The sequence below is a fragment of the Seriola lalandi genome, unplaced genomic scaffold (assembly GCF_002814215.2).
Source record: "Seriola lalandi dorsalis isolate HSWRI2012SDOR001 ecotype SW California unplaced genomic scaffold, Sedor1 jcf7180002054517, whole genome shotgun sequence".
Taxonomy (NCBI): Eukaryota; Metazoa; Chordata; class Actinopteri; order Carangiformes; family Carangidae; genus Seriola; species Seriola lalandi.
Window position 1 is genome coordinate 1,092,455 of NW_019525070.1, and position 27,262 is coordinate 1,119,716.

The 27,262-nt window shown below is 40.6% G+C and overlaps 4 protein-coding genes across 11 annotated transcripts in view; 2 read left to right on the forward strand and 2 right to left on the reverse strand.

Moving 5' to 3' along the window:
- Nucleotides 1–318: 318 nt before the first annotated feature.
- Nucleotides 319–6,906, forward strand: fancg (FA complementation group G). 6 transcript variants are annotated; one of them, XM_023413481.2, is made up of 14 exons: nt 320–476; nt 1,371–1,470; nt 1,587–1,712; nt 1,836–2,008; nt 2,407–2,560; nt 3,039–3,169; nt 3,278–3,424; nt 3,687–3,847; nt 3,998–4,106; nt 4,222–4,538; nt 4,629–4,669; nt 4,780–4,953; nt 5,443–5,557; nt 6,451–6,906. In XM_023413481.2, exons 1-14 carry the CDS (start codon nt 408–410, stop codon nt 6,542–6,544), a joined length of 1,911 nt encoding a protein of 636 aa, XP_023269249.1. In that variant the 5' UTR covers nt 320–407; the 3' UTR covers nt 6,545–6,906. The 6 variants fall into 6 exon arrangements, with proteins under 6 accessions (XP_023269248.1, XP_023269250.1, XP_023269249.1 ...); XM_023413483.2 differs by having other exon boundaries at nt 3,998–4,064; XM_087175898.1 differs by having other exon boundaries at nt 338–476; nt 1,374–1,470; nt 3,998–4,064.
- A 342-nt stretch (nt 6,907–7,248) lies between these two features.
- Nucleotides 7,249–15,838, forward strand: vcp (valosin containing protein). Its single transcript, XM_023413511.2, has 17 exons — nt 7,249–7,405; nt 9,177–9,288; nt 9,452–9,624; nt 9,708–9,850; nt 9,982–10,112; nt 10,198–10,329; nt 10,699–10,801; nt 11,388–11,521; nt 11,830–11,965; nt 12,413–12,525; nt 12,949–13,113; nt 13,221–13,343; nt 13,435–13,647; nt 13,823–14,131; nt 14,407–14,562; nt 14,682–14,836; nt 15,221–15,838. Exons 1-17 carry the CDS (start codon nt 7,389–7,391, stop codon nt 15,324–15,326), a joined length of 2,421 nt encoding a protein of 806 aa, XP_023269279.1. The 5' UTR covers nt 7,249–7,388; the 3' UTR covers nt 15,327–15,838.
- Nucleotides 15,839–15,851: 13 nt separating this feature from the next.
- On the reverse strand, nt 15,852–20,722 carry akr1a1a (aldo-keto reductase family 1, member A1a (aldehyde reductase)). Of its 2 annotated transcripts, none has more exons than XM_023413514.2 (9): nt 20,579–20,722; nt 19,791–19,888; nt 19,571–19,690; nt 17,776–17,927; nt 17,490–17,685; nt 17,363–17,412; nt 17,104–17,253; nt 16,819–16,978; nt 15,852–16,551 (listed from the first exon to the last, which is right to left on the reverse strand). In XM_023413514.2, exons 2-9 carry the CDS (start codon nt 19,869–19,871, stop codon nt 16,486–16,488), a joined length of 975 nt encoding a protein of 324 aa, XP_023269282.1. In that variant the 5' UTR covers nt 19,872–19,888; nt 20,579–20,722; the 3' UTR covers nt 15,852–16,485. The 2 variants fall into 2 exon arrangements, with proteins under 2 accessions (XP_023269282.1, XP_087032025.1); XM_087175899.1 differs by having other exon boundaries at nt 19,791–19,843; nt 20,579–20,676.
- Nucleotides 20,723–21,321: 599 nt separating this feature from the next.
- dnajb5 (DnaJ heat shock protein family (Hsp40) member B5) overlaps nt 21,322–27,262 on the reverse strand; it is a 10,653-nt gene continuing 4,712 nt past the window's right edge. For both annotated transcript variants that reach the window (XM_023413513.2, XM_023413512.2), the window contains exon 4: nt 21,322–23,499. In XM_023413513.2, coding sequence (XP_023269281.1) covers nt 23,266–23,499 — 234 coding nt within the window. In that variant the 3' untranslated portion in view covers nt 21,322–23,265. The remainder of the gene's footprint in view (nt 23,500–27,262) is intronic.

A 27,262-nucleotide genomic window follows, 5' to 3' on the forward strand; every position in this document is an offset into this window, starting at 1 on the left:
TTGCCAGTTTGGCCACTGTGATTTTTTTTTTTTAAAGGAGTGGACAGCCACGACTCAGAGTGAAACTTAATACATTAAGGTTGTGAAGTTGTGATCGTGTCTGAGTGTTTATTTTGAGTGTTGTTAAGTTAATATCAAAAGACAAACAGCATTAGCTTTCAGTTTGGTGGCTGTAAGAAATTTAATGATTGAAGTTTCCAGAACAAAACTGAGCCTGGCTTTGTCACGGCGCCACCCGGTGGACAGTTAGCAGTGTGCCGCTGTTGTTTCCAGATGTGTCCACAGGGGGCAGCACATCCTCACTGCAGTAAACTTAGGAGCGTTTCCTTCCTGTGTCGCCTCTGCTGTCTCAGACGAGGGAAAGTTTAAACAAAACAGCATCGAATTTTTCATAAAACGGCGATAAAATGTATCGACCAACCTCTTTAGTAAATAAATGGGTCCAGGAAAACAACGAGTTGGTAAACAAATGGAAGGTACGTTCAGACAGCTGTTTAACGTCTCGTCTGTTCAGTGATTGATGATTCTGTAACATTGCAAAGTAATGTAACGTATGAAATTGTTAATACTTAAGAGTAGTTTACGATAGTTTAAGAAGGCATTAATGTGATCTTAGCTAACGTTAACGTTTTGGTGTCTATCAACATACTGCAGAGCGTCTCACATAAACAGACTGTTTTCCACTGTTGTTTGTTTTGTTTTGTTTTAGCTGGACAGTAAATAATGTTGTTTTATGACCAGACGTGGATGAAGTCATATCTTTTACTTACATTAGCAATACAACATTATTAAACACTCTATTAGCAGAAAAAGTCATCAAAGTTTTACTTAACTAAAAGCACAGACGTGTGACCTCTCAAAGTAAAAGTAGTCATTGTGCAGAATGGCTTCTCTTCATAATTATATTATATTATATTATATTATATTATATTATATTATATTATATTATATTATATTAAGAAGCATTTTATTGTTCTATATTTGTATTGTAGCTGGTCAAGGTGGAGCCTTTTCACTAATATAAACTGGGTTTTGTAAATTATATATGCAGCAGATATTAATTAGATAATAAGAGATAAATAATTATGTTTTGTATGTAAAATATTTTTGGATAAGTAACTTAAAACTATATCTAATCAATGTTGTGAAGTAAAAAGTACCATCCACCTTGAATTAATAGTGTAGTAGCAATGTGAAGTAGCATAAAATGAAAATACTCATGTAAAGTTCAGGTACATCTGAATTGGACTTAAGTGCAGTACTTGAGTAAATGTACTTGGTTACTTCCTGCCACTGATCACTGCCTAAATGTAGCAAACACTGTGTTACATCCTGTTCATGTTATCAGTTTGCTGTCACTTCACTTTCAGCAGCAGGAAGGAGGAGGAGTCACCTTCAGCCGAGATCAGAACCAGTCCCACCTGAGATGCAGTTCCTCTGAGTTTTACAGACTTTTAAGGAAAATCCAAGGTGCTCCATCTTCGTCATAATACAAAGACCTAATTTGTCAAAGTGGAGAGCTCCACTCGTACCTTTATGCATCTTCTATCTCACTCCTTTCCCTTCCCTGTGTTCCTTGCCTGCAGGTGTTCCTCCTCTTGCAGATCACACTCATTTGGAGCTGTCAGTGGTATACAATACCTGTGTGTGCGCTACTGCTCAGTCTCAGTTCACAGAAGCCGAGCTGCTCCTCACACAAGCCCTACGGAGAGGTAGAGGCCTATTCTGTGAAATAATGACAAAAATCATAGATGTATATGACATATGAACTAATGCCATACACCCAGTTTCATGTTAGTTCAAAGGATTCCTGAGGCTGCTCTTGTTCCCTGCAGCTCTACAGATCACAGGAAACGACTCTGTCACTTCAGAAACTCCTGTGTTTTGGAGAACGGTTCTCAAATCAGTGGCAAACACAGCTTTGAATTCCTGTGTACTGTACCTTCTCTGTCTGCAGTGGGCAATATGGTTGGCCACCTGTCAGCTGAAAACTATACAAGAATTTAAGGTAAGATCCTGTTTATAAGCTGTGCTCGGTGTTTGGTGTGGTTTACATGAACTGTATTGCATCTACGCATTCAGTCAGGTTTGTTTAAGCCTACAAAATGATTGTCATTTAGCTTCTGGTGTGGACCAAACCACTTTACTAAGTCCTCCTAAAGTGATAAGTCTCAGTTTACCTTCAAATTGAACACCACCATAGTGTGTGACGTAATCAACGAGAAGGTTATGTGGGGTTGATATGAATACGTGCTATACAGTATGTCTGTGTAAATAAAAGTTTATTTGCTCAACATGTTGGTGTTCATGCCTTGTTGTCTCCTTCCTTCTTATCTTTCTTGTTACTGTGGTTAAAATATAAAACTGTTCTGTAAAACTATAGTATATTATTTCCCTGTGATGCAGGAGGAGCTGTGCTCTCTGTTGGAGACACTGTGTGGTGGAGTTGGGGATGACAGGAGGAATGAGACATGGGGGAAGTCCTCTGACGTTCCTCTACTGGTCACGGACCCAAGAAAGCTTGTTGAATTATTGCAGATATGCACTTCCATTGCCCAAGGTCAGCAACATTCATGTTTTTTTGTTAATGCAGATTGAAGGACCAGTTTGTTGTGACCGCACAAAAATATTGTATGAAGCTTAAGCCTAGAGTTAACGTTTTGACTTCTGCCCTGTGCTTTCTAAATACATGTTTATCTTGGTAAAATCAATTTGCTTTTTCTTGTACAAATAAAATTGCAGGGGCAGACAAACTTAGCAGTAGTAGAAGAAAAATATTATCTGAGTTTACTGTGTTGTTCTTTGTGTTATAATGCTGATTGTGAGAGTTGAGTAAATTGTGGGTTCAGGCGCCCGGAGCCAGCAATGGGGAGAAGTTCACAGGCTCCTGAACCCATAGACTGGGAGGAATTCTTAAAAGAAAAATGATTTAAACTGAACCCAAAGATATATGCCAGTGATACATTAATGGACTCCTTTTGTTTATGGTACTCAGTAATTAATCGTGTGTTTTGCTGTGCTCTGTGTGTTTCATTAAGGTGTTGAAAGGTTGAGTGAAGGTCAGTGTTCAGAAGCGCTGTCTGATCTGCAGTCAGCTTCCGCCCTGCCGGCACCCAGAGCTCTAGTAGCATATGTACACCTCCTCTCAGGCTCCTGCCTCGCCCACATGGTACACATTCAGACTACTCATACAAACAAGTTAGCATGCATCATGCATGGGCCTAACAGGTTTGAACATTTGCAGGCATAAAGTGTATGTGTTTGCATTTGTCACCAGAGCCGCCCCCAAATGGCACTGCAGTGTTACAGGAAGGCACTGGAAACTGACTCCTGCTCTGTGTGTGCTCTGTACCAGAGCATGCTCATCTACAGACAGCTGGGCAACACACAGGCTGAGATACAAGCTCTTCGCTTGCTGCACTCAGTGAGTGACACACATATACAGTCGATATACATAGATAGAGTGAATGAGGGAAAAAAGAGTGCCATTTACTTCTAAAATTATCCTAAACATTTGTCTTGTAGCTATAGATAAATTAATTTTATTGTTGAAAACAGTGCATATATGTATATTTTGTTGTTGAATAGCTCAATAGGTGAGTGAAAGAGTTAATTTTGGACACTGACACATATTGACTTAAGTGTAGGCGTGCATATTGAAACATGAAACCTCTCTTGTTCCACAGAGTTTGATGTTGCCCTCTGCTACAGTTCCTACTGTGGCCGGTGCCCATCTCCTCTCCCCGTCCTTACTGCTCTGCAGCCAATCACTGCGCGACCTGCTCTCAGTTCCCTCTGCCCCCTCTGTCCTTCACAATCTGGCTCTGAAGTGTGTGCTCCATGGGAGGTGAGTTAACCAGTATGGAGCTCTGAGTCTCCGTCTCTTCTTACTGGCACCTGACCATACTCAAATCCAGAAAATGTAGCTGGAGATGAGAGTAGTGGACTCATAGCGCAGACTGTAGTTGTTAAATGGGTGTGGTTGCTATTTCTGCAGGGTGTCAGAGGGTGTGGAACATTATCTGGACCTTCTGGCTGCTCTTCACTCAGAAGATCAACATGGAGTGAGAGTTAAAACACTGACAGACACGCAAGATAATTTAACAGTGAGCTGTGGATGTATTTTTTTGTATACTGTGAGAAGTTGGACTGTGTTTTCCCTCGGGAAGAATACTACTAAGATGTTGGGTAACATCTGTTTCCTGTATGTCTCTGTCTCAGGTCCATGGTGAGGCCACTCCCCTCCCTAGGTTGCCCCAGCTTTACCTGGAGACTGGTGCTGCCTTGCTCATGGCCCGGCGGCCTGCAGATTGCATGGCGCTGTGCAATGAAGTCATCAGCACAACATTAGAGCTACTGCCAGAGAAGCTGGTGTTGGAGGATCCAGAGGACAGGAGTCAGGCTGAGACCAAGGAAGTGAGAGCAGAGGGTGAAGATATGGTGGCGATGTTACTCTGGACAGGGGCTGCTTTCCTCCTGCAGGGTCACTGCCACACTCACCTGACGGACTGGAAACAAGCCGTGACTCACTACACTAGGTCTGTGAGATGGAGCTGTCTTTTTTTCTGTCATAAAATGATCATGTTAGCACACCAACACATACTGTAAGATTGTATTCTGCATTATAGGTGTATCAACCTGCTCGTGAAGGTCCGCTATAAAAAGAAAGGTGAGTACTTTCCTGACATATTTGAGGCTTTGGAGAGAAATCTCTGTTCTTCTCACAACCTCAAGCTACTGTTATTTTATGCATCATATCCTGTTGATGTTCAATTTCAGGTTTCCAACCACAGATCCCCAGTGCAGACATGGTTGTCAAGCAGGAAACAGATCTGTGTACCCTCCAAAGGCTGAAGGGTCTTTCATTAGCTGGTAGGGGTATCAGCTTCACCCAGACAGACCGACTGAGAGAGGCACTGCGAGACCTCCTGCTCAGTCTACAGGCATTCCCAGGTATATTTATAACACAGATTTATATTAATCGTGTATGCAGCAGAACAAGCTCAAACTAATTTTTGACACAGTCGTTGCAGTAACTTGGTTACAGAGAGGCAACTTAAGGTCAGTCATAGGCAGACACTTTAGGCCTATTCATAGGTATTAATACTGACACCAAATTAGAAATAAATGTGTGTGGATTTGAACAGTGGTTGTGTGTCCAGAAAAACGGTATGATTGAAAGTGAAGCTAATTTTCTTCAAATCATCTTTTTTCTTTAATGATGAGCAGCTGGTTACAAAAATGTAAAACATAAACTGTTACTATGATGTTCACATTTTGGTCTTCAAGGTTTTTAGACACAGCTCCTATCTTTCTCTTCATCTATGAGCTAAGAACCCTCTTGGCATTGACATGAATACATCATAGGACTGTAGTGAATCTGTACTGGGTTTGTGTGGTCCTTTCTTAGACCACGTCATCATGTTGTATGTGCTGTCTCAGAGTGTGTGGGTGCAGGACTGTGGTGTGGTGAAGTGCTGTGGAGGCTTGGCAGGAGACAGGAGGCAGCAGCTTGTTGGGAAAAGACCTGGAGCTTCACCACACAGTCCTCAGTGGAGTAAGACACTGTCATTCTTATATTCATCGTCTTCACTAAGTTTGTGGATTATGTTGGTAATATGTTAATACAGAAAGTGTATAATGCATCTCAGCTGACCTGATTACATTTGTGCAGCTCTAAATACGTGTGTGAATGCGCCTATAAACCACTGGGGAGGTGGGTTTCGATTATACAGGCCACACGCAGAGGTGATCAGGAAGTCGTGACCATGCAGGGTCGGAGACAGATGCATCCCCAACCACACTAAAGTATGGTGTACTCAGCTTAGTGTGCATATAGCATGACAAATCACACAAAAACCTTTGGTTTACCTATTCTAAAGATTTCCCACAAGGTTTTTAAAGCTGCTGTCAACTATTTTCTCTGTGTTTAAATTGCAGCAAAAATGTTGAGCATTTAGTATTGCATAATGTTGTATCCCTTCATTGATGGTCTGGAGAATATCATCACCAGGTAACATGAACACAAGTATACATGTTTAACGTAAATCACCAACAAAGCGGGTGTGGTCCAACAACAAGAAATACAACTTTTTGTTGTTCATCACAATTGAGTGAACAGATTGATAAAATACCTACAGTAAGTTTGCTGGAAATGCACCAAAGAGGGACTATAATCATCTTGGTCGAAATTTGTTCAAAATGGTCACTCGAAAATACATTTGAATTGCATTCTGGTGCCACATATGAACTGCAGTCTGTCTCAGTTGGATCTAGACACAATCTCAATGTCAGTAATTAACACATATAAAATGTAATGGGTATGAACGGGACATTTTTCTAAGATAATAAAATTTAAGCTCTCAGGAGTCTCATGTTTCTTTAAGCAGAGCACGTTTACTGTGCTGTGATGTTACTCTTCTGACTGTCTGCTTGCCTCTTGCATTGCAGGGGTCTTCCTTTGTACCTACAGGAACCCCAGTCTGGCCCTTCGCTGGACTCCACGGAGCTGCGGCGCAGAATACAGGAACTTGGTCCTACCTAGTCAACCTGAAGAGGAACAAAAGAAGAATGGCCTATCCCTTACTGAACAGGATCCACTTTCTCTGGCCTTTGAACTGAAACCCATACGAACTACAAACATGTATCTACTCGGACAGTAAAATAAAGCATATTGTAAGGACTTAGAGGGTTTGAGGCTGAGAATGGACACAGGTGGTGGTTTATGAATGAAATAATGCAAAATAACCATACATACTGTAAAGCTGAAACTGATTTGTTGGGGGGAAATTGTACCATGCACCACTGTATGTTGGGCAGGCAAGAGTAATCAAGACTGTTATTTTCATAACTGAAAGTGGTTTTCAATATTAAATAAAAATATTTTTCAAGAAGATACACCATAAACTATGTTGCTGCTCCTTTTTATGAATTTCTCCTATCAATAAAACTCTGGGTAATTTGCACAGTTCCTTGCACACATGATCTGTTATTATCAGAAGTAAAAGACCGATTTAATGTTTTCACGATTCCTCAATATCAACGCGGTAAACGTTAATTGGATGACAGAAGATGATGACAGACCAATAAGAGAGAAGTTGATGAAAATAGGAAAATCCCACTCTTTTGTAATTGGCTTAAGTTCCACAATACTCTCGGTGACGACGGGTTCCAGTCTCCTTCATTGGTTGTCGAATTTGTAAGACAGTCTCCAGCCAATCAGAATGCAGGATGCGTCCAGCTCATGGTATAACTGTAAAGAAAAGCACGGAAACTGCTGGTCTTTCGTGTGAAATCACAGAGAACGTTGAGAAACAAGAACCGGTTAAGCCTCTTGAACATTTAGCTAGAATTTCTTTATTTATTGATAGTAATCCAGGTGGACGACCATGGCCTCGGGAGGGGAGTAAGTAGAAATAAATTTGAGTCCTATTAAAATGCGTTTTTCGGAACAATGGCTAGCGGCAAATGCCCTTTAAATGGCTAACGTCAGCTCAGAATACGTTAGTTTATTAAAGTTAGCTCGATTGCTAATACATTAACGAGTTTGCTAGCAGGAGAGCTAATGGGGTCAGTTACTTCAGCCTCCGCACTTTTGTCCGATGGTTGAATAACCTAATAACTGCAAATCAACTGACAGCTGAATAGTATCCCGGCGAATTGTTGACAGTTGTTAGAGTGTTGTCGTTGGCCAGTTAACGGTAATGAGCTAGCCGGTTGTGTGACAGCGACTTGACAAAGCGCAGTCATTGCTGTCGTGTTTGAATGCTAATGTTAGCTTAGCAACAGTGTCAAGGCCAAAGCCATCCACCGTCACACCGACAAGTTGGCCTATCCACCGGCTAATAGCCTATCTCGAAATTAGGCGTCAACTTGTACGGAACACATACAAATGTACTCGGCAAATGGCACACACCTAGGTAATAGGCTAACGCTTTTACGAAAGAAAACGCTAGTCATTCAGATGGCTTACCCCATAGCGAGCTGTCTATAGCCACTCTACAGTGTATCAAAGCTAGCAGGCTAACGGGGCTGGCTATTCGTTTTAAATGATCGACAATTTACTTGGCTCTATCTCCCTGTTAGCTAAACGGTGAAAAAAACACATTTGATTATTATGTAGCCAATGGTTACTTAAACAGCTAAAGCATTTAAACTCACAGTAGGGTTTTAACGTTTGTCTGTTTTTAGGGACAACCTAGCTAGCTAACAAAGTTTTTTTTTTTTTTTCTAATTCTTTTGCTGTGTCATCTGCACTCGCTTGCTCGCCAGTCAGTTAGCTAAAAGGCTACCATTAGCATGCTAACAACATGAAAGAGAAACTACAAAACCTGTCCAGGAGTTTTCTAGAAATGCGTGGCATTTTGAACCGTAACGTAATCGTTCCTTTTTGACAGTGTCTTGATTTTTAGGTTTGATTGTGAGGTTTTTTTCGTATGTAACGTTCAATCATTGTAAATAGCAAATTATGTAAACGACCTGTTTGCACTTACAGTTACAGAGATACGTGATTGATTATTATTTTTAGTTAGTATTATTATTATTATTAATAATAATAGAATATTTCTAGGATTGACTAATTTCTCATATAATTTATACAATAATTTGCAATGTATATATTGTTGTATAAAAGGGTACAGACACAATATAGTAGAAATACGTTTATACTAAGCAATACAAAACATAAACAATACTTTTACAGTTAGCAATACAAAGTATAAACAATCAATAGTGTCAGTTCATAACTGAGTACTAAGAATGCCTAATCTCTTATGAAACTGTTCATGGTCGATTTTTAAAATTATGATTTATGTTGAATTTACTGAGTAATGAGTTGAGTTCCCTTCTACCCCCTGAACACAGTCATCCAGAGATTTCATGAAAGGGTGAAATATCCCCATAGATGCACCCTCGAAACTAAACCTATAACTATTTAGTTTCATGAAGCACTGTCGGAGTCAGGTTCATTGTGGATATAATTAGTTAAGTTACCAACATTTGCTGTAGAACATGACAATAGTGGGATGATATTGGTTTCCTATACATTTTTTTTCTATTGCAGTTAACCACTAATTTGATCAACTTGGTTATTATTGGAATTGTATGAAACCTCAAAGATGGATAATAAGTCTTTTGTTTAACCTACAACTTGTTATATCTGTTTCTCATAATCATAGATCCAAAAATGATGATCTAGCCACTGCAATTCTGAAACAGAAGAACAGACCGAACAGACTGATTGTTGATGAATCCATCAATGAAGACAACAGTGTGGTCTCTCTCTCTCAGGTAAACATTTAGAAAGTATTATCCATGGCTGCTGTATCTACAAATTCAGAACTCTGTGATTTGTTGTGATAGATAAGCAATGTCTTGACACATTTTTTTATTTTTATATTTTAAATGTCATAACACAGAGGTTCATGAAATAACTTGAATCGTGTTTCTTTAGACCAAGATGGATGAGCTGCAGCTCTTCCGTGGAGACACAGTGCTGATGAAGGGAAAGAAGAGGCGGGAGACTGTGTGCATTGTGCTATCAGATGACACCTGTTCTGATGAAAAGGTTCGCATGAACAGGGTGGTCCGCAACAATCTGAGGGTCCGTCTGGGTGATGTCATCAGGTGGGGAAAAGCACACACTTGTTGTAAATCCTTTCCACAACCCTTGAAACTAGAAGTGGTGTTAAGTCTAATATCTTCCTCAGCATTCAGCCATGTCCTGATGTGAAGTATGGAAAGAGGATCCATGTCCTCCCGATAGATGACACAGTAGAAGGAATTACTGGCAACCTGTTTGAGGTCTATCTGAAGCCATACTTCTTGGAGGCATACAGGCCAATCCGCAAAGGTGAGTACCAATTTTCACTGTCAGGACAGATTTTTAAATTTTTCCTGGCTGATTAAAATCTGCTTGTGTATGTCAACATGTAGCTTTGTTAGAGTGGTAAAATTAATACTCTTGTCTTTTACCTTGTGAAGGTGATATTTTCCTGGTCAGAGGTGGCATGCGTGCTGTGGAGTTCAAGGTGGTGGAGACTGATCCTTCCCCCTACTGCATTGTTGCTCCTGATACAGTCATCCACTGTGAGGGAGAACCAATCAGGAGAGAGGTGGGTAGCAGGTACAGTCCACTAGTTGACATTTACCCAAAATGAACCACATTGAAATTTGAACATCTTGTGTTGGAACATGCAGGATGAGGAAGAATCCCTGAACGAGGTGGGCTATGATGACATTGGTGGAGTGAGAAAGCAGTTGGCTCAGATCAAAGAGATGGTGGAGCTTCCTCTTAGACACCCTGCACTGTTCAAGGCCATCGGAGTCAAGGTACAGAATCTTTATTTTGCATGGAAGAACTGTTTGGCCACAGTAAAGGTCAAACAATTCAGCCAATTGTAAGGCCTTTACTGTGGAATTGTGTAAATTGAAAATGGGGGGGGGGGGGAATAGGACTTTCTTTCACATAAATTTTATATTAAAATGTTCCCATCCTGAATTTTAAAACACCCAGGGGTTGTGCTACAATCATACTTGCACAGGAATGATCGTTGGTGACTTTTAGTTTGCATAGTGATGTCGTCATTAAGACGACTGACTCAAAAGACAAAATCATTCTGTAGTTATTCAATATACAATTGCTTAAATTTTACAATACATTCTGATTAAAATAAAAATAAAAAATGTCCCCCTTTTCAGCCCCCACGTGGAATCCTGCTGTATGGACCCCCTGGAACTGGAAAGACCTTGATTGCCAGAGCCGTGGCAAATGAAACTGGAGCTTTCTTCTTCCTGATTAATGGTGTGAACAGCCATCTATATTTATATTCTCTATACTGTTATTCTTATTTTAGGGCCCATTTTATGATAATATTGAGTTCATCGCTGATGGCATTGCCTTGCAGTTGCTGTTTAGGCATGTTCCCAATAGTTTAAAATAAGTATCCTATCAAAAGTAACTATCCTATTAATGGTTGCTTTGATATTCTATCAGGAACAAAATAAAATTTCTGCATCACTGAAGATCAGGTTTTTTTACACACATCTCTTAATAATGGTATGAAATTAGCTGAGCTTTATTAAAGAAGACCCCATCAAAAGTCTTATATAAAGTTCTGTTGTAAAATAGGAGGTGTTTCGTCTCCTTGAATAAGGCTTCCCAGTTAGGAAAATTGGTTTGTATGCTTAATACTCTATTACATTTGTATTTTTGCCATGCATGTATTGTATGTATTGGAATAAGTCTCACACTATAGTGTGTTTACCTATTACTATAGTGTTAGAGTAGTTTAGATGGTCCAACTTGTGACTCAAATAGTTGAATAAAGTCTGTGCTGTGATTTTTAAGGTTTCCTCTGGAATCAAAATGTTTGGCTGTCTGCTTTTAGGTCCTGAGATCATGAGCAAGCTGGCAGGAGAGAGTGAGAGTAACCTGAGAAAGGCCTTCGAGGAAGCAGAGAAGAATGCTCCTGCCATCATCTTTATTGATGAGCTTGATGCAATCGCTCCTAAGAGAGAGAAGGTGAGCGGGAAGAGAGGAACACTAAATGGTTAGCTGAATATCGCAGTACAGTGTCTGTTTATAATTTATGGGTGTTTGAGTGTAATAAATGAAAATGGCTATCAGTGTCCAGACCTCAGAAAGCTTTGAAATTGCAAAATGTAGTCTAATTAAGTTATGATTTGTATTCTTTTTTTGATTTTTGATTTTGAACAGTATTTCTTCACACTTTTTTTTTTTTTATTTTTTATTTTTTTTATCCATCCCGATCACTAATTCAATCAAAGCACTGATGCTTGGAGTTTAAAATGTGATTTTTGGTCTTGTAGACTCATGGAGAGGTGGAGAGGCGCATTGTTTCTCAGCTGCTGACTCTTATGGACGGCCTGAAACAGAGAGCTCATGTCATCGTCATGGCTGCCACCAACAGACCTAACAGCATTGACCCAGCTCTCAGGAGATTTGGTAAGTTACCTGTATTGAGCATGTATTCAGGGACCTAGAAGAAGCATCCAATGCATGTCTATGCATGAATTATTTTCAACCAGTAATTCACACGTGCTATTGAAGAAAGATATGGGGGGGGGGTGCAGTTCATCTATGGGTCAGCAACACTGCAGGGCCACTGTTTTTTAAATGCTTATGATGAGATGTTTCTGACACCTTTGACAGAGGGTCAGAAATGGGTCTCGCTTATTCATCAAATACTGATGCTCTGTGAAATGTAGATAGTTACACCTGCAAATTGTAACAGTTGCAAGTTTGAGATGTTACCTCTGTTTCCACACCATGAGAGAAGAGGCAGTAAGTTCCTGGAGATGGTGCTCTTAAAATGTCTGAGATGTATGTGTTATGTATTATATTGCTCTACTGGAAGCACTAAGTGTGTGTTTGAACCCCAACTGTCTCCAGGGCGTTTTGATAGGGAAGTGGACATTGGCATCCCTGACGCCACTGGCAGATTGGAGATTCTTCAGATTCACACTAAGAACATGAAGCTGGCTGACGATGTTGACTTGGAACAGGTCTGTGTACACAGTTCTTTTTACCACACACTGATAGTCATGTGGTTGCTTTTACCTTCTAAGTAAAACTACAGTGTACATTCTAATTAATTCTATTTAATGGAATCTGACAGAATGAAATTATTTGGTATAGAATGGCTGTTAAAATATCCAGTCAGGTGCTCCAAATTTACATTTCATTTCATTTTCACATTGACCACTGATCACACTTAGCCAGAGTTCTGAGCATACTGTGGTGAAATTCTGAAATTGCCATTCCACATGACACAGGTATGCATTAGTTACTAGCAGTTGAGCTTCATAAATAACTATACAGATATAATGCACTGTCATATGTCGGGTTACAGGGTAAATAAGCATTGAGTCTGGATCTGGGCAGGAATTGCTTTTTAAGAAATATTGAGCTCTATATATGTTTTATAGGTAGCCAATGAGACCCATGGACATGTGGGTGCAGATCTGGCTGCCCTCTGCTCTGAGGCTGCCCTGCAGGCCATCAGGAAGAAGATGGACCTGATTGACCTTGAGGATGAGACCATTGACGCTGAAGTCATGAACTCGCTTGCCGTCACCATGGATGACTTCAAGGTAAGATTTGTAAAATGTTTTTTGCTGTGAGGTGAGGGTAAGATGGTGACACACAGTCTACAGAGGTCATCTGAGTCAATACTAACTCACTCAATGCTTTTCTGCAGTGGGCCCTGAGCCAGAGCAACCCATCAGCACTGAGGGAGACGGTTGTTGAAGTCCCCAACATCACCTGGGAGGATATCGGAGGTCTGGAAGATGTCAAGAGGGAGCTGCAGGAGTTGGTGCAGGTATGAAGGGCTTTCAGAAGTGACATCATGTCTGAAGATGGTGTATCACAAACTGTAAAACTAGAATTGTTTCCCCTCTATTTAAATTCAGTATCCAGTGGAGCACCCAGACAAGTTCCTCAAGTTTGGCATGACCCCATCCAAGGGTGTGCTGTTCTATGGCCCCCCTGGTTGTGGTAAGACTCTGCTGGCCAAAGCCATCGCCAATGAGTGCCAGGCAAATTTCATCTCGATCAAAGGACCTGAGCTGCTCACCATGTGGTTTGGAGAGTCTGAGGCCAACGTCAGAGAGATCTTTGACAAGGTAAGAATGTTTTTAGGCTGTGGGTGCAGAGAAGAATGAATTTCAAATGTTGTACATTTAATCTGCAGAAAAACCACATGCTTCAGTGTTTTCAACCAGTTTCACTATACACAATATCGTCTTTTTTTTCTTCTTTTTTTAAAAATCATTTTGTGTGTTCATGTTATGTTTCCAGGCTCGTCAAGCAGCCCCATGTGTTCTCTTCTTTGATGAGCTGGACTCCATAGCCAAGGCCCGTGGTGGCAACGTTGGAGATGGTGGCGGAGCAGCCGACCGTGTCATCAACCAGATCCTGACTGAGATGGATGGAATGTCCAGCAAGAAGAACGTCTTCATCATCGGAGCCACAAACAGACCAGACATCATCGACCCTGCCATTCTGAGACCTGGCCGTCTTGATCAGCTCATTTACATCCCCCTGCCCGACGAGAAGAGCAGGATCAGCATCCTGAAGGCCAACCTCCGCAAGAGTCCCATCAGCAAGGTGAGAGTGCTGCTACTCATAGAAGCACTAATAGAGATACTACTATTAAACTGTTTCTGTAGTAGGATGGTTTGTATTTATAGTCATATGACTAAATTATATAGAAAGATCAGAAAGTTCATTACAAACTATTTCATGCTACATTCAGTTCAAAAAAAGAAACTTTGTACAATGTGACAAAGTTACAAAATGGTGATATATGATTTGATAAATTGCATCAGAATAAATTTGGATCACAATCAAACTTTAAACCTTAAATTTCTTTTGTTTGATAGGATGTGGACTTGGACTTCCTGGCCAAGATGACCAATGGCTTCTCTGGAGCTGATCTTACAGAGATCTGCCAGCGGGCATGTAAGCTGGCCATCAGGGAGAGCATTGAGAATGAGATCCGCAGAGAGAGGGAGAGGCAGACCAACCCATCAGCTATGGTCAGTACTTTCTTTGTCCTCTTGTTTCCCTTTTCACATCTAGTTGAGCATCTGCATGCTACTGCTCTGCTGATGCGTCTGATTTATTTCATGTTAATGACACTGTCTTTTCTTCATAGGAGGTGGAAGAGGACGATCCTGTGCCAGAGATCAGGAAGGACCACTTTGAAGAGGCAATGCGATTTGCTCGTCGCTCCGTCAGTGACAATGACATTCGCAAATATGAGATGTTTGCTCAGACACTGCAGCAGAGCCGTGGCTTTGGCAGCTTCAGGTACATTTTCTGACATTTTGCATTAACACAAGTGTCAGTTGTTGTGTGTCTAAGGTTTGTAGAACGACACCATGAAAGTAGGGTGTCACTCTCTGCAGTGTTGAACAAAAGTACTAGAGCAGAGTTAAACTGGAACTGAATGGTCTATTTCAGACAAATCTCATCTCTACAGAGATATTGGAACATAATCTGCTTGTATTAAAAGACAGATTTTTTTAAAGTGCTTTTATAATGTGAGTCGCAGCATTTCTCCATTGACAGTGGAAAATGGTTATTACTGACCCATCCGAGGACTAATATTGTTAGAAATATTAAGAGCTGCCAGATTGTAGGAAAATCACAATGTTAAGAAATGGATAAATAACTTTGTTTTCTGTCTTTCAGGTTTCCTTCCAGTGCCACAGGGGGCAGCGGTCCAAGCCATGGCTCAGGAGGAACTGGCAGCGGTCCAGTGTTCAATGAAGATAACGACGATGACCTTTATGGATAAATGTACACTGCCCCACAGTGGTCAGTACCGGGATCACACCTGTACAAATTCTCACCAGATTCCACATTTTTAGGACTTTGTGCTTCTTTCATGTGTTCCTGTTTGTTTTGTTTTGTTTTGGTTTTTTTTTTTTTTTTTTTTTTTTTTTTTTTTTTTTTTTTTTTTTTTTTTTTTTCTTTTGTATGATTTCCCTTGGAGAAAGCATGTAGCCGCTTGGTTTGCCCTGGCTTTGATGTGGGTGGGGTAAGGGGATGTTGGAAATGGAAGGTGAGTGAGTGACTGCAGAGTTTTTTTTCGGTGGGGTGGGTGGGGTTTTATTGAGTGGCCTCATTCTCAGTATATCACAACCAACATGAATGGCTTTAGTGATGGGATTCTATGCTAGACTATAAGAAAGAAAAGAAAAAACATATTGCTAATGACTTCCTCTTTTTTTTAAATAAACAGTAGCATATAATGTATTACAAATTTGTCAAGGTTATGTTGTTGAAAATAAAATCTCACGAAATGGAGGTGTTATTAGTGTCTGTTTTGAAATTTTTTATTGATACAGAGTTGATGTACATTTTTTTTTTTTTTTTGATCATTTGAAAGTAGGGACAGAAAGAAAACATGGAGAGTTACAGAAATGACAAGCAACAAAGTCCTTTGGTTGGACTCACACTGGGGTCACCAGGACATTGTGTTTATATGGTATGACTAGGGAATAGGGACAGCCCATGTTCCTTCCATTATTGCATTATTATGCTACCTGACCACTGTAAAGATAATTCATCATTGATTAGTTGTTAAGAAGTGCAGTGCTGCTGCTGTGACTCAGTGATGATGAACCCCTGAAAGTCTAGTCTCTGTGAAACATACAGGCACCATGTTAAAGTTGTTTATAATTGGACAGAGAGGTTGTTCCGTCACTGACCACACAGTGTCACTCTGGCAAAGAAAGAAAACATAATGCAATGGAAAAGCCCCCCCTCTTGCAATTTCACTTGACTGGAAAAACATGCTGCAAGCAATGTTCTTGATGGATGCAGTCACTAAATATTATTCATCACAAAAGGAAACTGATTTTGATCATATTTGAATTAAACACAAAAATCTGGTTTCATTCAATGTGACAACAATTATCAAAAGCAAGATATTGCATCCTGTGGACGAAGACTCAGTAAGGATCATGGAACGGGAAGTGAGGATGTTCTGCATCTCTCCACACTCTCTTACCACCCCGCTGTGGAGGAAAAACAACAAATTAGTTGTTCTTGCATTATTATTGTATTTTACAATTTGTATTTACAACAGAGGAGTCTGACACAAAACACCTCACAGTTCTGCCTCTCTGAGAAACAGGGAGACTCCACTGTGCGTACCAGCTCGAAAACAGCCTGAAGTTTGAAACCATCAGTAAGTCTCCATCAATAAATAAGACGGCTGTTATAGACGAACATAAACAAGTGGTTGTGAAATCCTGTAATGTGTCATAAGATCAGTGACTCACCTCCACTGATGGGACAATGAAACGCTCGTCGCGGTTGAACGATTCAATCAGCTTCATGTCGTCTTTGGACAGGGAAAAGTCAAACACCTGCAAGTTCTGCTGGATCCTGGAGGGCGTCACACTTTTAGGGATACACACTACACCCCTCTGAACATGCCACCTGTGGATGTCACATAATTGAGGTTTCTTTTATGTACATGTAAAAGTAATGCAAGGTTACAACAAAATTGAGAAGGTTGTGAAGGGACTTTTGGTTTTTTTGGTTAGGAAATTGTCCTGCTGTACCTGAGTATGACCTGGGCAGGTGTTTTCTGGTATCTCTGGGCGATAGCTCCCAGTCGAGGATCCTCCAGCAGACTTGGTTCATCAGGAGAGGCCCAGGGTCGGTCCCCACTGCCCAGAGGACTGTAGGCTGTCACACAAACTGCCACTGACCTGAGGCAGAGGTACGAGCACTGTTACTAACACAACAGGAACATTATTTCATGGTATTACGCTCCGAGAGAAAGGAAAACCATTTTGATTATATGTTAAATTCACTGACCGACAGTGTGACAGGAGATCTGCTTGAGACAAATAAGGATGGCATTCTACCTGTGGAACAATGACACACAGTTTTTATATTTCTGAATCACTGTTATCAATTAATCCTTGAGAAAGTCGCATTGCACCTGGTTGATCACAGGTTTGTGTCTGGCCATGCTGATGATATCATCGGTCTGCCTGGCGTTGAAGTTGGACAGTCCTATAGCCTTGACCAAACCTTTATCCACTAGACTCTCCATGGCCATCCAAGTGTGTCTATAGTGTGTATCAGAGTAACAAATGCTTCCATCTTCCCGTCGAGGCATCAGCTCCTTCCCCCGCCTAAAGCAGAAACATGCAGAAGGCTGCTTCAGGTAATGACATGGGCAAATGTGTACGTAATCAGATTATTGTGTGTGAAGCTGCTCTCACTGAAAAGCCATGGGCCAGTGCATGAGGTAAAGGTCCAGGTAGGTGAGACCCAGGTGGGCTAGACTGGTCCTGCACGCTTCCTCAACATCCTCTGGGTCGTGCTTGGTGTTCCACAGTTTGGAAGTAACAAACACCTCCTCACGATGCAGAGCCTGAAGTGGACAGTATAATGTATATACAAACAAACAAAGCACTGACTGTTGAATTCAGTGAAATGCTTGAAATGCCCTACAAGATCTTTATATATATATAAATATATATATATATATATATATGTACAGTTTTTTCTGGGATACAGTGTGGAAATACAACACTATAGACATGTATTTTAACACATTGCAGAATAAAAAATTATCAACACAGAAATGATAAAAACATTTTAATTGAAGCGGCACCGCCCGACGCACCTGGCGCACACGGCCACACCTATGGCACACAGCTGCATGTGGAGACAGTCACACTCTCATACCAAGAGCCGCTGTTGCTGTTGATATTTATTGGTTTGGTATTTTTTGTTTATTGTATGTTGGTGTTTGCATTTTACCATTGTTCTACCTGGAGATGACGCACAAGTTCTCAGAGACTGGTGACGCTGGACTGCACAGCAGCCAGCAACACTATTGAGATTTATTAGGCTTTATTATAATTACTTATTCTTTATTAACAGTGATGGGGATTGTTGCTTACTGCTTATGGCTATTGGCCTATAGGCCTACTATTTACAAAATAAAGAGTAGTTTGTATTCACTAAATAAAGTTTAGGACTTTTTATGCCTTACTATACTATGACACTTTATGCCTTACCATACTATGAATTAAGGACTTTCTATAGTGAGACTTATTTGACATAATTGTCCCGATATCAAAATGGATGTTACCATATGTTTCAGCTATAAGAGGATATATTATTATGTCATATATACATTCTCTGGATATATGAAGATACAAGCTCATAACATATATAATACTCATAGGAAAAGGCCACTATATCAAAACAACATGCTTATTAAAATTCTATATTTTTGTATATGATTTTCTTCTTTCTAAATTTAAGCATACATGTATCATATGTCTATAATATAAACCTATAACATAAACAGACATACTAAAATACATGTTTCTATTTAGCTAGACATATATGTCAATATATGATATTGTTACAACAGGTTTCACATGTAATTTTTTTACATATATACATATATAGGCTATACTGTATATAAATATATTGTTTTACATATATAGGCTATAATGTATATAAATATATTGTTTTACTTTATATATACATATATTTCATATATGCAGATTTAACACATGTACATACTGTTTATTAAATTTACATATGGGCATTTCTGAATGTAACTTCAGATCTTAACAACCTTAATAAACCGTTTGGTTGATGGCATTAAAAAGTCAATGTATTTGTTCTGGAGGGGTCGTGGGGTTGTTGCGTGTCATAGTGACCTGTTGGTAAATTGATTAGTAACATTAAACATATTGAACGTAACGCACTATTTCAAAGCTCTGGAACAGGCATGTAAATGGACCTTGGGATCATTTTGTCAACTTCTATTTCCAAGGTTAAGGATTAACTAAAAAGTTTAGCTTGAGAGAACACATGGATGGAAAGTTTTAAAAATGCTGAGAATAATAGCAGGTTTAATCCTGTATCAGTCCACTGATGGAGTTATATAGTTCAAAACTCAGAAAACAACTGAGGAAATGGGCCTTGAGTTGAGGCTGCTGATTCCAAGGTCAAGAATGAACTGTCGAGATCAACGTAACCAGAGTTTCTCACCTTCCCAGGACCGACCCTCAGAGCCAAAGCCTCTCCGACCTCCTGTTCATTGCTGTAAGCAGCTGCACAGTCGATGTGTCTGTACCCGCAGTCTAAAGCTGCCAGCACGGCCTGCTTCACCTGAGAAACACATCGATGACGACACAGTCCATACACTTGCTTTCTGTATTACTTAATAATGTTACAAGCAAAGCCAAGGTGTGTGTGTTTATAGTTCTACCTGTCCTGGAGCACTCTTCCATGTGCCAAGTCCGACCAAGGGCATCTTCTGCCCTGTTGAGAGAGTCACAAAGGTGCTCATGTTCCAGCTCTGAGGACCTGACAGAGGAAAGACAGCGACAGAGGAGTGTGTGAGCTGTTCACTGTCCTATGGAAAGGGATCCAGAGGCCGTCCAGTCATCATGACTAAGTCCTAATACTCTGTTACTGATTATCACTCACATCTGAATTCATTAACTCCTGGACTACAGCAGGGGTCATGTGCAAAAAGCCTTTCACAAAGCCACATCCATCATACTTTAGGCAACAAAAAAATAAAATTTGTAGACCTTCTTTTCATTATTGTTTGGTTTTTTTTCAATCTCTGAGCTGAAAAATATGCTTCAGTGGAAATATAAACTCTCTGCGAACCCAGCCTTACAGCCAGAAATAGCTAATGCAGCTATACGGCATTAGTCACAGTGTGGTGTTACTGCAGCACATCTCAGAAAGCCTTCCCATGGTTCTCTAATTGTCTGTTATATCCTAACCACGCGATGCTCACTCACTCACACACTCACACACACAAACTTTTTTCATCAACCAGTGCAGTCGTTTCACATGATCAGTCTCTTAACACACATCACCTGCCCTGACTGTCTCCTGACCATGCTCCTGACCCAGCTGCTGACCAGACCGTGTAATTGACTAATGCACAAACACAAACACAAACACACACAGTAAATAGTACACAGATTAAACAATCAAGAGGATAAAAGTCTTTTTATTTTCCAGTCAAGACGTTCCTACCTCGGACCAGTGATCAGCTGCTGTCCATCTGGATTTGAGCAGGTCAAAGTCTGTCTTCACTTGTTTATCTGTAACTCAAACTGATGGAAAATGTCCAAACTCCACTGTTCCTATCAAAACAACACAGTTAAAAATGTTTTGCCAATGTCTTATCACATGGAATCCCAAAGATGATTTCTCAGCTCATTTAATGTTTCTAAGAACTGATTCCAGATCAGTTCGTATGTTTACTAACAGTTTTGACTCCTATCATGGTTGTGACCTTATTTGGGATATTTACTTGGAACATGAGAAACCTGGTTGTTGATATCCTTGTTCGCATGATCATACCATTATCCAGGTTTCTGATCATCTGAATGTAGGTGTCTTGATTCCTCAGCATCTCAGAGACAAATTTCTGCGTCAACAGAGAATCAGTGGTGGAAGAAGTACTCAGAAGTAATAGTACCATGCAACAATGTGAAAATACTTCATTACGAGTAAAAGTACAACAGTAATTTCAGTAAAATGTGCTTAAAATATATTAACCATTTGTGTACAACTGTCATAATTACTGTGTGAATTCTTGAGTCACACACACACACACACACACACACACACACACACACACACACACTTTAATCAGACACCTGGATCCTGTTATGATCGTGTTTACAGGTTCATCCAGCGTTCTCATGTCACATGTTAGCATCGAACCACAAATGGGATCTAAATCAGGATACAAAGACAAATGACACAAACCGTTAACTTCACACATTTGGTTTATTTATCTCCAATTTTGAAAAGATCATAAATATTGTCAAATGCACATAAGCAGTGACAGTGAGTCTTTCAGCAGCAACACATGTGCATTCTGGTTGTAGCCACAGTTCAGCATCCTCTAAGGCTCTGAGAGGCAGGACGCTCACACACTCAGACACATCATTCAAGTCTCTCATCATCTCATAGTTTTTTGTCAGTATCTTTAATGACATAAAAAGTGCATTTTTAAACATGTTGCATTCAAACATTTTCCCATACACATGATATATATGACCTACTAGGGCTGTCTACATAAACCATACTCATACATACATCTTATCATTGCTGTAAACTACAGGAGGAAGAGCTGAAGCAAGCTTTCAGAGCCCCCTGCAGCTGAGACAGAGAGCAGCTGCTGCAATATCACAAAACCTGTTTCCTAAACAGGGTTTTCTACTTGAAAAAAACAGACGTAACGTTCGATGTAAAGATGTTACAGAGAACAGAAGCAGTTATCAAATCACAAACTGAGGACTCCATTAAACCAAAAAGTAGACACCACGGTGGTCTATTTTTGGCACTGCTCACAGTAGCACCAAGACACGGCCTTCAGATGGCACAAGAGAAAGCAGTATATATATATATATACACACAACAGAGCTGGGTTTCCCAGAGGAATGTCAACTACTTCAGCTTAACTTCATGCTTACATTCCTCTGGGAAATCAAACCTGTACTTGTATGGCACTTTACAGGGATGTATTGGCAAAATTCTTCAGTCTTGTATCAGATCTCTCCCTAAAAATATAAGTCCTTGCTTACATACAGTACCATGTGTTGGTTGATTTTACATTGCTTACTTCATGTTTTTCCAAGATTACCAGCTGCCAATGTCCCAACGGTCACGTCTAACAGAGCATAGGGCATCGTCTGTTGTGCACTTAACATGGCTGGTTGTATATATGTGCATGTGCATCTGCGTGTGCGTGCGTGTGTGATTATGTGTGTGTGTTTGTGTGTGTGTTTGTTTACATATGTGGTATGACACCAGGCTAAGGCACCTAAATGTTCCTCAGATATCGAGCCAGGCTATTCAGTTCAGAGCAGCCACACAGCTCAGATGGGGAAGCACCCATATTATGTGCAGATTGTATTATCCGACACTGCTGTTACAGTATTTGATTGTCATTCTCAGATTTTCCAATGCAGCTGAGATATGCTATTACTGTTTGGAGTAATGCAGGACTTTTAAGTGCATTGTGGCACAAAATACAACGGATTATGGGGGAAACAGATCATACTAAAAGGTAAACGGCCTACAGACTTCAAGCACGATGCTTTATTAGACTGAAAGCATGAGAAAAGCAGGTGGCAGTGGGAGAGTTGTGCTAAAACTGGGGTTTGCACTGAACACACTGAAGCTGCTGGTACACTCAAGGTAAAAATAAATAATCCTATTTGAAACCTCCTTTGGAAAAGGAAATCCTGGAAAAAATGTTTCTTTTTAAAAAATATCTCACACTTCATCCTATCACAAAAAGACGAGGATCAGAGAGTTGGACAGCATATAAAACCACTGATAAATCCGTAAAAAACAGAGTTAAGAAAAGAAGTTCCGGTCAAAGCCACAATTGTGCTGAGCCCATCCTCAGCACCGCTCCACTGCTCGGGTGCTTGTGTATGTGCTTGGGCCAAAAGACAAAACAAACAAATAATTTCATCCCGATAAAGCCATTTGTGTAGGCATTCTTCCTTCCTCCTCCCACTGTGACGTCCCTACAAAACACAGTGTCTGTTTAAAACTGTGGGCATTAACACAGGACATGGGAAGGTTAATTACAATAAGGGTCAAAATATAAGGTAGGAGTTGATGATGGATTATTAAGGGTTGTTTTTCAGGGTTTAGTCTGGAGTGTGTGGTGGTGGAGGGGCTGGAGGTGAGTCTACCTATGACTGTGGCAGGTGTTGTCTGATAATCTCTCTGGACTGAGGGGGGATCCTGTCGGGAAAACGGACCGAAAACTCCACGATGAGATCACCGCGCTGTGACGGGTTCTTGGGGAAAGGCAGGCCTTCCCCTCTGAGTCGCTTCACCGTCCCCGGCTTGATGATGTCATGACAGGGAAGAGAGATGACACGGTTTTCCAGCGTGGGAATGCTAACTGTGCAGCCACACAACGCCTGGAGGGGAGAGGAAGAGGAGATTGAGAGGGTGAATATCTTTAGTAGGAATGAAATGCCAAAGCCATGAATATCCCGATGACTTAATGTTTCCATGAACTAAAAAGTTTAGTTTATCTTCCCTCAGTACGTCATCCTTGTGTTTTCTGTGTGTGTTCATCGTGTGTGTGTGGTATGTGTTTGTGAGAGAAAGAGACAGTGGGCTTCCCTGACAAATCGTTTTAGTATCGACTACATACAGTGGGGTCTACAGAACAGCATTTAACAGGAACATTAGGAAAACATGACTTGGCAGTGGAAAAGTTTTTCGGTCTTTGTGTGTGTATGTGTGTTTGTGTATGTGTGTGTGTACAAGTGTGTTAGTGTTGGAGGGGGCTACACATTGCACAGGGGACTAATTTTAGCAACCGTCTCATAGCCGGGGCTAATGAAGTGAGGCAGGAATCGGCTGAGCTCGTAAATAGTTGGAGGGCTTGTCAGATGGGCTGGCAGGATGAAGACAGAGAACACACACACACACTAAGCCTCACCTCCTTATCACAACCCCTGATGAATCCAGTCGGAGCGTAGCGAGTGCTAAACTAAACACGGAGACCTGTGGTTATCACGACTTCACAGGCTTTTCCAGTGAGCATCACTCACCAGATTTGCTCTGAATAGAAAGAACTATTTAAATCCAACTCTGTGAATGAACATCCCGATAAATAACAAACTTCTCTTATATAATGCATTTCTAAGCAACTGCTGCAAAATTGTATACTATATAAAATAAAGTTGGCAAAAAAATACCAGAAAGGTGTGTGGAAAGACCGAGGGAGAGCCATTGTGGATGAGTTATAATTCACTCGGAGTGAAAGGGTTTAGGTCAAGAAAGTAAGAAAGAACGAAAAGTAATGTGGGGAATAGTGGATAATCTTGTTCATCAAAGGGTTTGAGGCATCCCTGGTTTGAGTCTGGCTGATGATCTTTGTTAAACGACATCTCCCATCTAGCTTAAAAATGCCCCTATATACATAAAAATGCCAACAGTGATATACTGTAGCTACTTGTGAACAAGCTAACATTTGCTAATTAGCAGTAGACACAAAGTATAGCTGAGGGTTTGAAGGTATTTGGTCATAAACAACAGAACATAAAATTAAAATCTTGACCTTATGATGGCAGTAGGTGAAAGGTCAGGGGATGACTAAAGTTACCATGAATGTTTGCCATTTTTTGAGCCAATCCACAGATAAGTATAAACTTTCACTTACCTGTGGTGCTAGATGAAAAAAGTTTATTAGAGGTCATCCTTTTTGCAACATGAATATCTGTGCACGAGTATTCTCTCTCTCTCACTGTCACTTTTTAACCATCCACTTGGATGAGGGTATTTATCTCTTTGAACGTGCTATAAGTTATGTTTCTCTGCTGCCAGACTTGGTTTCATGCTGCGAGCGAGTGGTGGTGGTGATCACTTGCAAAGACCTTCAGCCATTGTTGCGTTTACAAGAGGTTAAAAAACACCCTCTGATCAGCGCTACTTCTTCACCCTCTCCTGCTGAACTGAAGGCACACTGGACGCTACAGTGACTCACTATTGCAAAGTAATATTATGGGATGAGCCTGTTGGGACAGGGCTAGCTGGTTAGCATGCTAACTTCAGTAGAAAAAATGATAGAAATAGAAGCAAAACAAGAGTTAACATTGGTGTTGCTTTCCACCGCTGGAGACAGCTCTTGGCGAATAAGTTTAAAGCTGAACTTCTTGACTGGTAAGTAAACAGCTGTTAATGCTAACGTTGGCTATGTAGAGATAACAAAAACTTACATATAGCACCTTTAAATTCCTTTGACTGGTTGTTAAGGTATTTCATTCTGGCCGAAAATGGTGAACAAAGTAATTTTGTGTGGGTGGAGAAATTGCATAATGGCATGTGTAAGAGTAAGAGGGGTGGATACCAGGAGTTGGAGTTGAAGTCAAAAGACTTCAAAGGAGGCTGGTTAAAATGGGAATGTTCTATTTAGGAAGGAATTCTTGCTGATAACCTATGCTTAGCAAAGATTTATATCACTCAATGAAGCTATATGCTACTTCAGACAAGCTTTTGGATGGAAAGAGGAGCATTAGTTCAATTTTCCCTCTCAGGTTTTTCCAAAACATATCAACTCCAAACATCATTCATCACAAGGCAACCAGCCCCTCGTGATGTAGTAGTGGTTTTGCCTGCATTGGCACTTGCTTAACCTCTAAGACCCCAGTCCATGTCATTATGTGGGCAATGCTGTATTAAGACTGTTGAGGGATTTTCTTGTCTCGTCTGGTGGGTGTTTTTTTTTAACAAACAGCGATGGACATGTGGACAGTTAAAGTTCAGTCAAGCAGAGCAGCTGCTTCAGAGTTTTCCAGCCGTGACATCATTCTCCCTGTAGGCGCTATGTACATTACAGGGGATGATTTAGTCCTCGACTGTGATGGAGACTAGTGGCTCATCCTCTTGTTATGAACAGTTCCATTCACTAACACAAGTCTTACACACAGAGACAGGTTGCCATGACGCTCGACACACACTGCCAGCTGATCGGAGGGCCCACTGATTGCATAAGCCTCAGCTCAGACAACATAGCCCTAGAAACTGACAAAAAACAAACACACATATACACTGATTTAGCAATAATTGTAATAACGCTTTAAATTTCCTCTATGGGTTAATCAATTAAGTATCTATCTATCTATCTATCTATCTATCTATCTATCTATCTATCTATCTATCTATCTATCTATCTTCTCACCTACCTATGTACCTCTGGGGCCTTATCCTAAGATGAACGATCATTGTTACATGCTTTACCCTGACATGTATGTTTCTTTTTTGCAGTAAGGGTCGATGTCAATTCAGTCCATACTTAGACACCATACTACTTCAATACATACTTAAATACTGTTGTCTGTATTTAATCAAATTGACAGGATTAAAAACTGAGTTGCTAAAAAAAAAATGTGCATAAACAGTATATTTGCCTTTCTAAATGATAACATAGGTGCAGCTGTAAAAAGTGGTCCACTTAGTCTTTAGAGCCCAGCAGCTACAGTTAGCACCTACGTGTGTTTGGACGTGGGTTTTGTTGCTGAGCTGAGAGCAGCTGTGACAGGAGCTAGAAATGCACTGCCACAGATGATACCAGCACAATGCAGAGGCATCATTAATGCCAGAAAGAGCCACGCTATAGATCCAGGTACAGGTCGGTTTCAGGGAAATCAATGTATCAATGAGTCTCACTAAGCTTTCTAAAAGTAGGGCACTGCAGGGCTGCAGGTTGCCTCTACCAGTGTCTCCCAGGAATTTACAGGATGACCAAAATAAGCTAAATGAAGCTGTTCATCAGGGCACGCTTTAAGCAGTAAAGAAAGCAACCAAATAGCAGGGGAATCATATAGCAGTTGAAATATGACAAAATAACTATATGCATATAAGATGTGCATTTCCAAATATCATTAAGTCTTAGCCTTCCCCTTCTTCTTTTTGCTCATGGAAACAATCATCTTGTTGGCTAGGTTATATTATTAACTAGCGCGTTGCATAACATTTGCATTATTGTATGTGGCAGGTCGTCTGGTGTGCAGCGTGTAGCTGGTGCTGTGTTTTCACTGCAGCATTTAGCATCACATCTTTAGGGAAGCAGGGCAGAGCGGAGCAGTGGAATATGAGCTCTTATTTGCTTTGGATACTGAATCATCTGACCCACTTCCCTGATATTCCCCCGATACCCCCCCCCCCCCACAC

What these genes read in the sequence shown, in the direction of transcription:
- fancg (XM_023413480.2), top strand. Translation starts at nt 408, where the DNA reads ATGTATCGACCAACCTCTTTAGTAAATAAATGGGTCCAGGAAAACAAC. An exon ending in AGTTGGTAAACAAATGGAAG is followed by an intron (nt 477 to 1,370) that starts GTACGTTCAGAC and finishes CTTCACTTTCAG; the next exon opens with CAGCAGGAAGGAGGAGGAGT. An exon ending in GCCGTGACTCACTACACTAG is followed by an intron (nt 4,539 to 4,628) that starts GTCTGTGAGATG and finishes TCTGCATTATAG; the next exon opens with GTGTATCAACCTGCTCGTGA.
- vcp (XM_023413511.2), top strand. An exon ending in TCACCATGGATGACTTCAAG is followed by an intron (nt 13,114 to 13,220) that starts GTAAGATTTGTA and finishes GCTTTTCTGCAG; the next exon opens with TGGGCCCTGAGCCAGAGCAA. An exon ending in CGTGGCTTTGGCAGCTTCAG is followed by an intron (nt 14,837 to 15,220) that starts GTACATTTTCTG and finishes TCTGTCTTTCAG; the next exon opens with GTTTCCTTCCAGTGCCACAG.
- akr1a1a (XM_023413514.2), bottom strand. Translation starts at nt 19,871, where the DNA reads ATGAGCACCTTTGTGACTCTCTCAACAGGGCAGAAGATGCCCTTGGTC. An exon ending in GGAAGAGTGCTCCAGGACAG is followed by an intron (nt 19,691 to 19,790) that starts GTAGAACTATAA and finishes TGTGTTTCTCAG; the next exon opens with GTGAAGCAGGCCGTGCTGGC. An exon ending in TGAGGGTCGGTCCTGGGAAG is followed by an intron (nt 17,928 to 19,570) that starts GTGAGAAACTCT and finishes TGTCCACTTCAG; the next exon opens with GCTCTGCATCGTGAGGAGGT.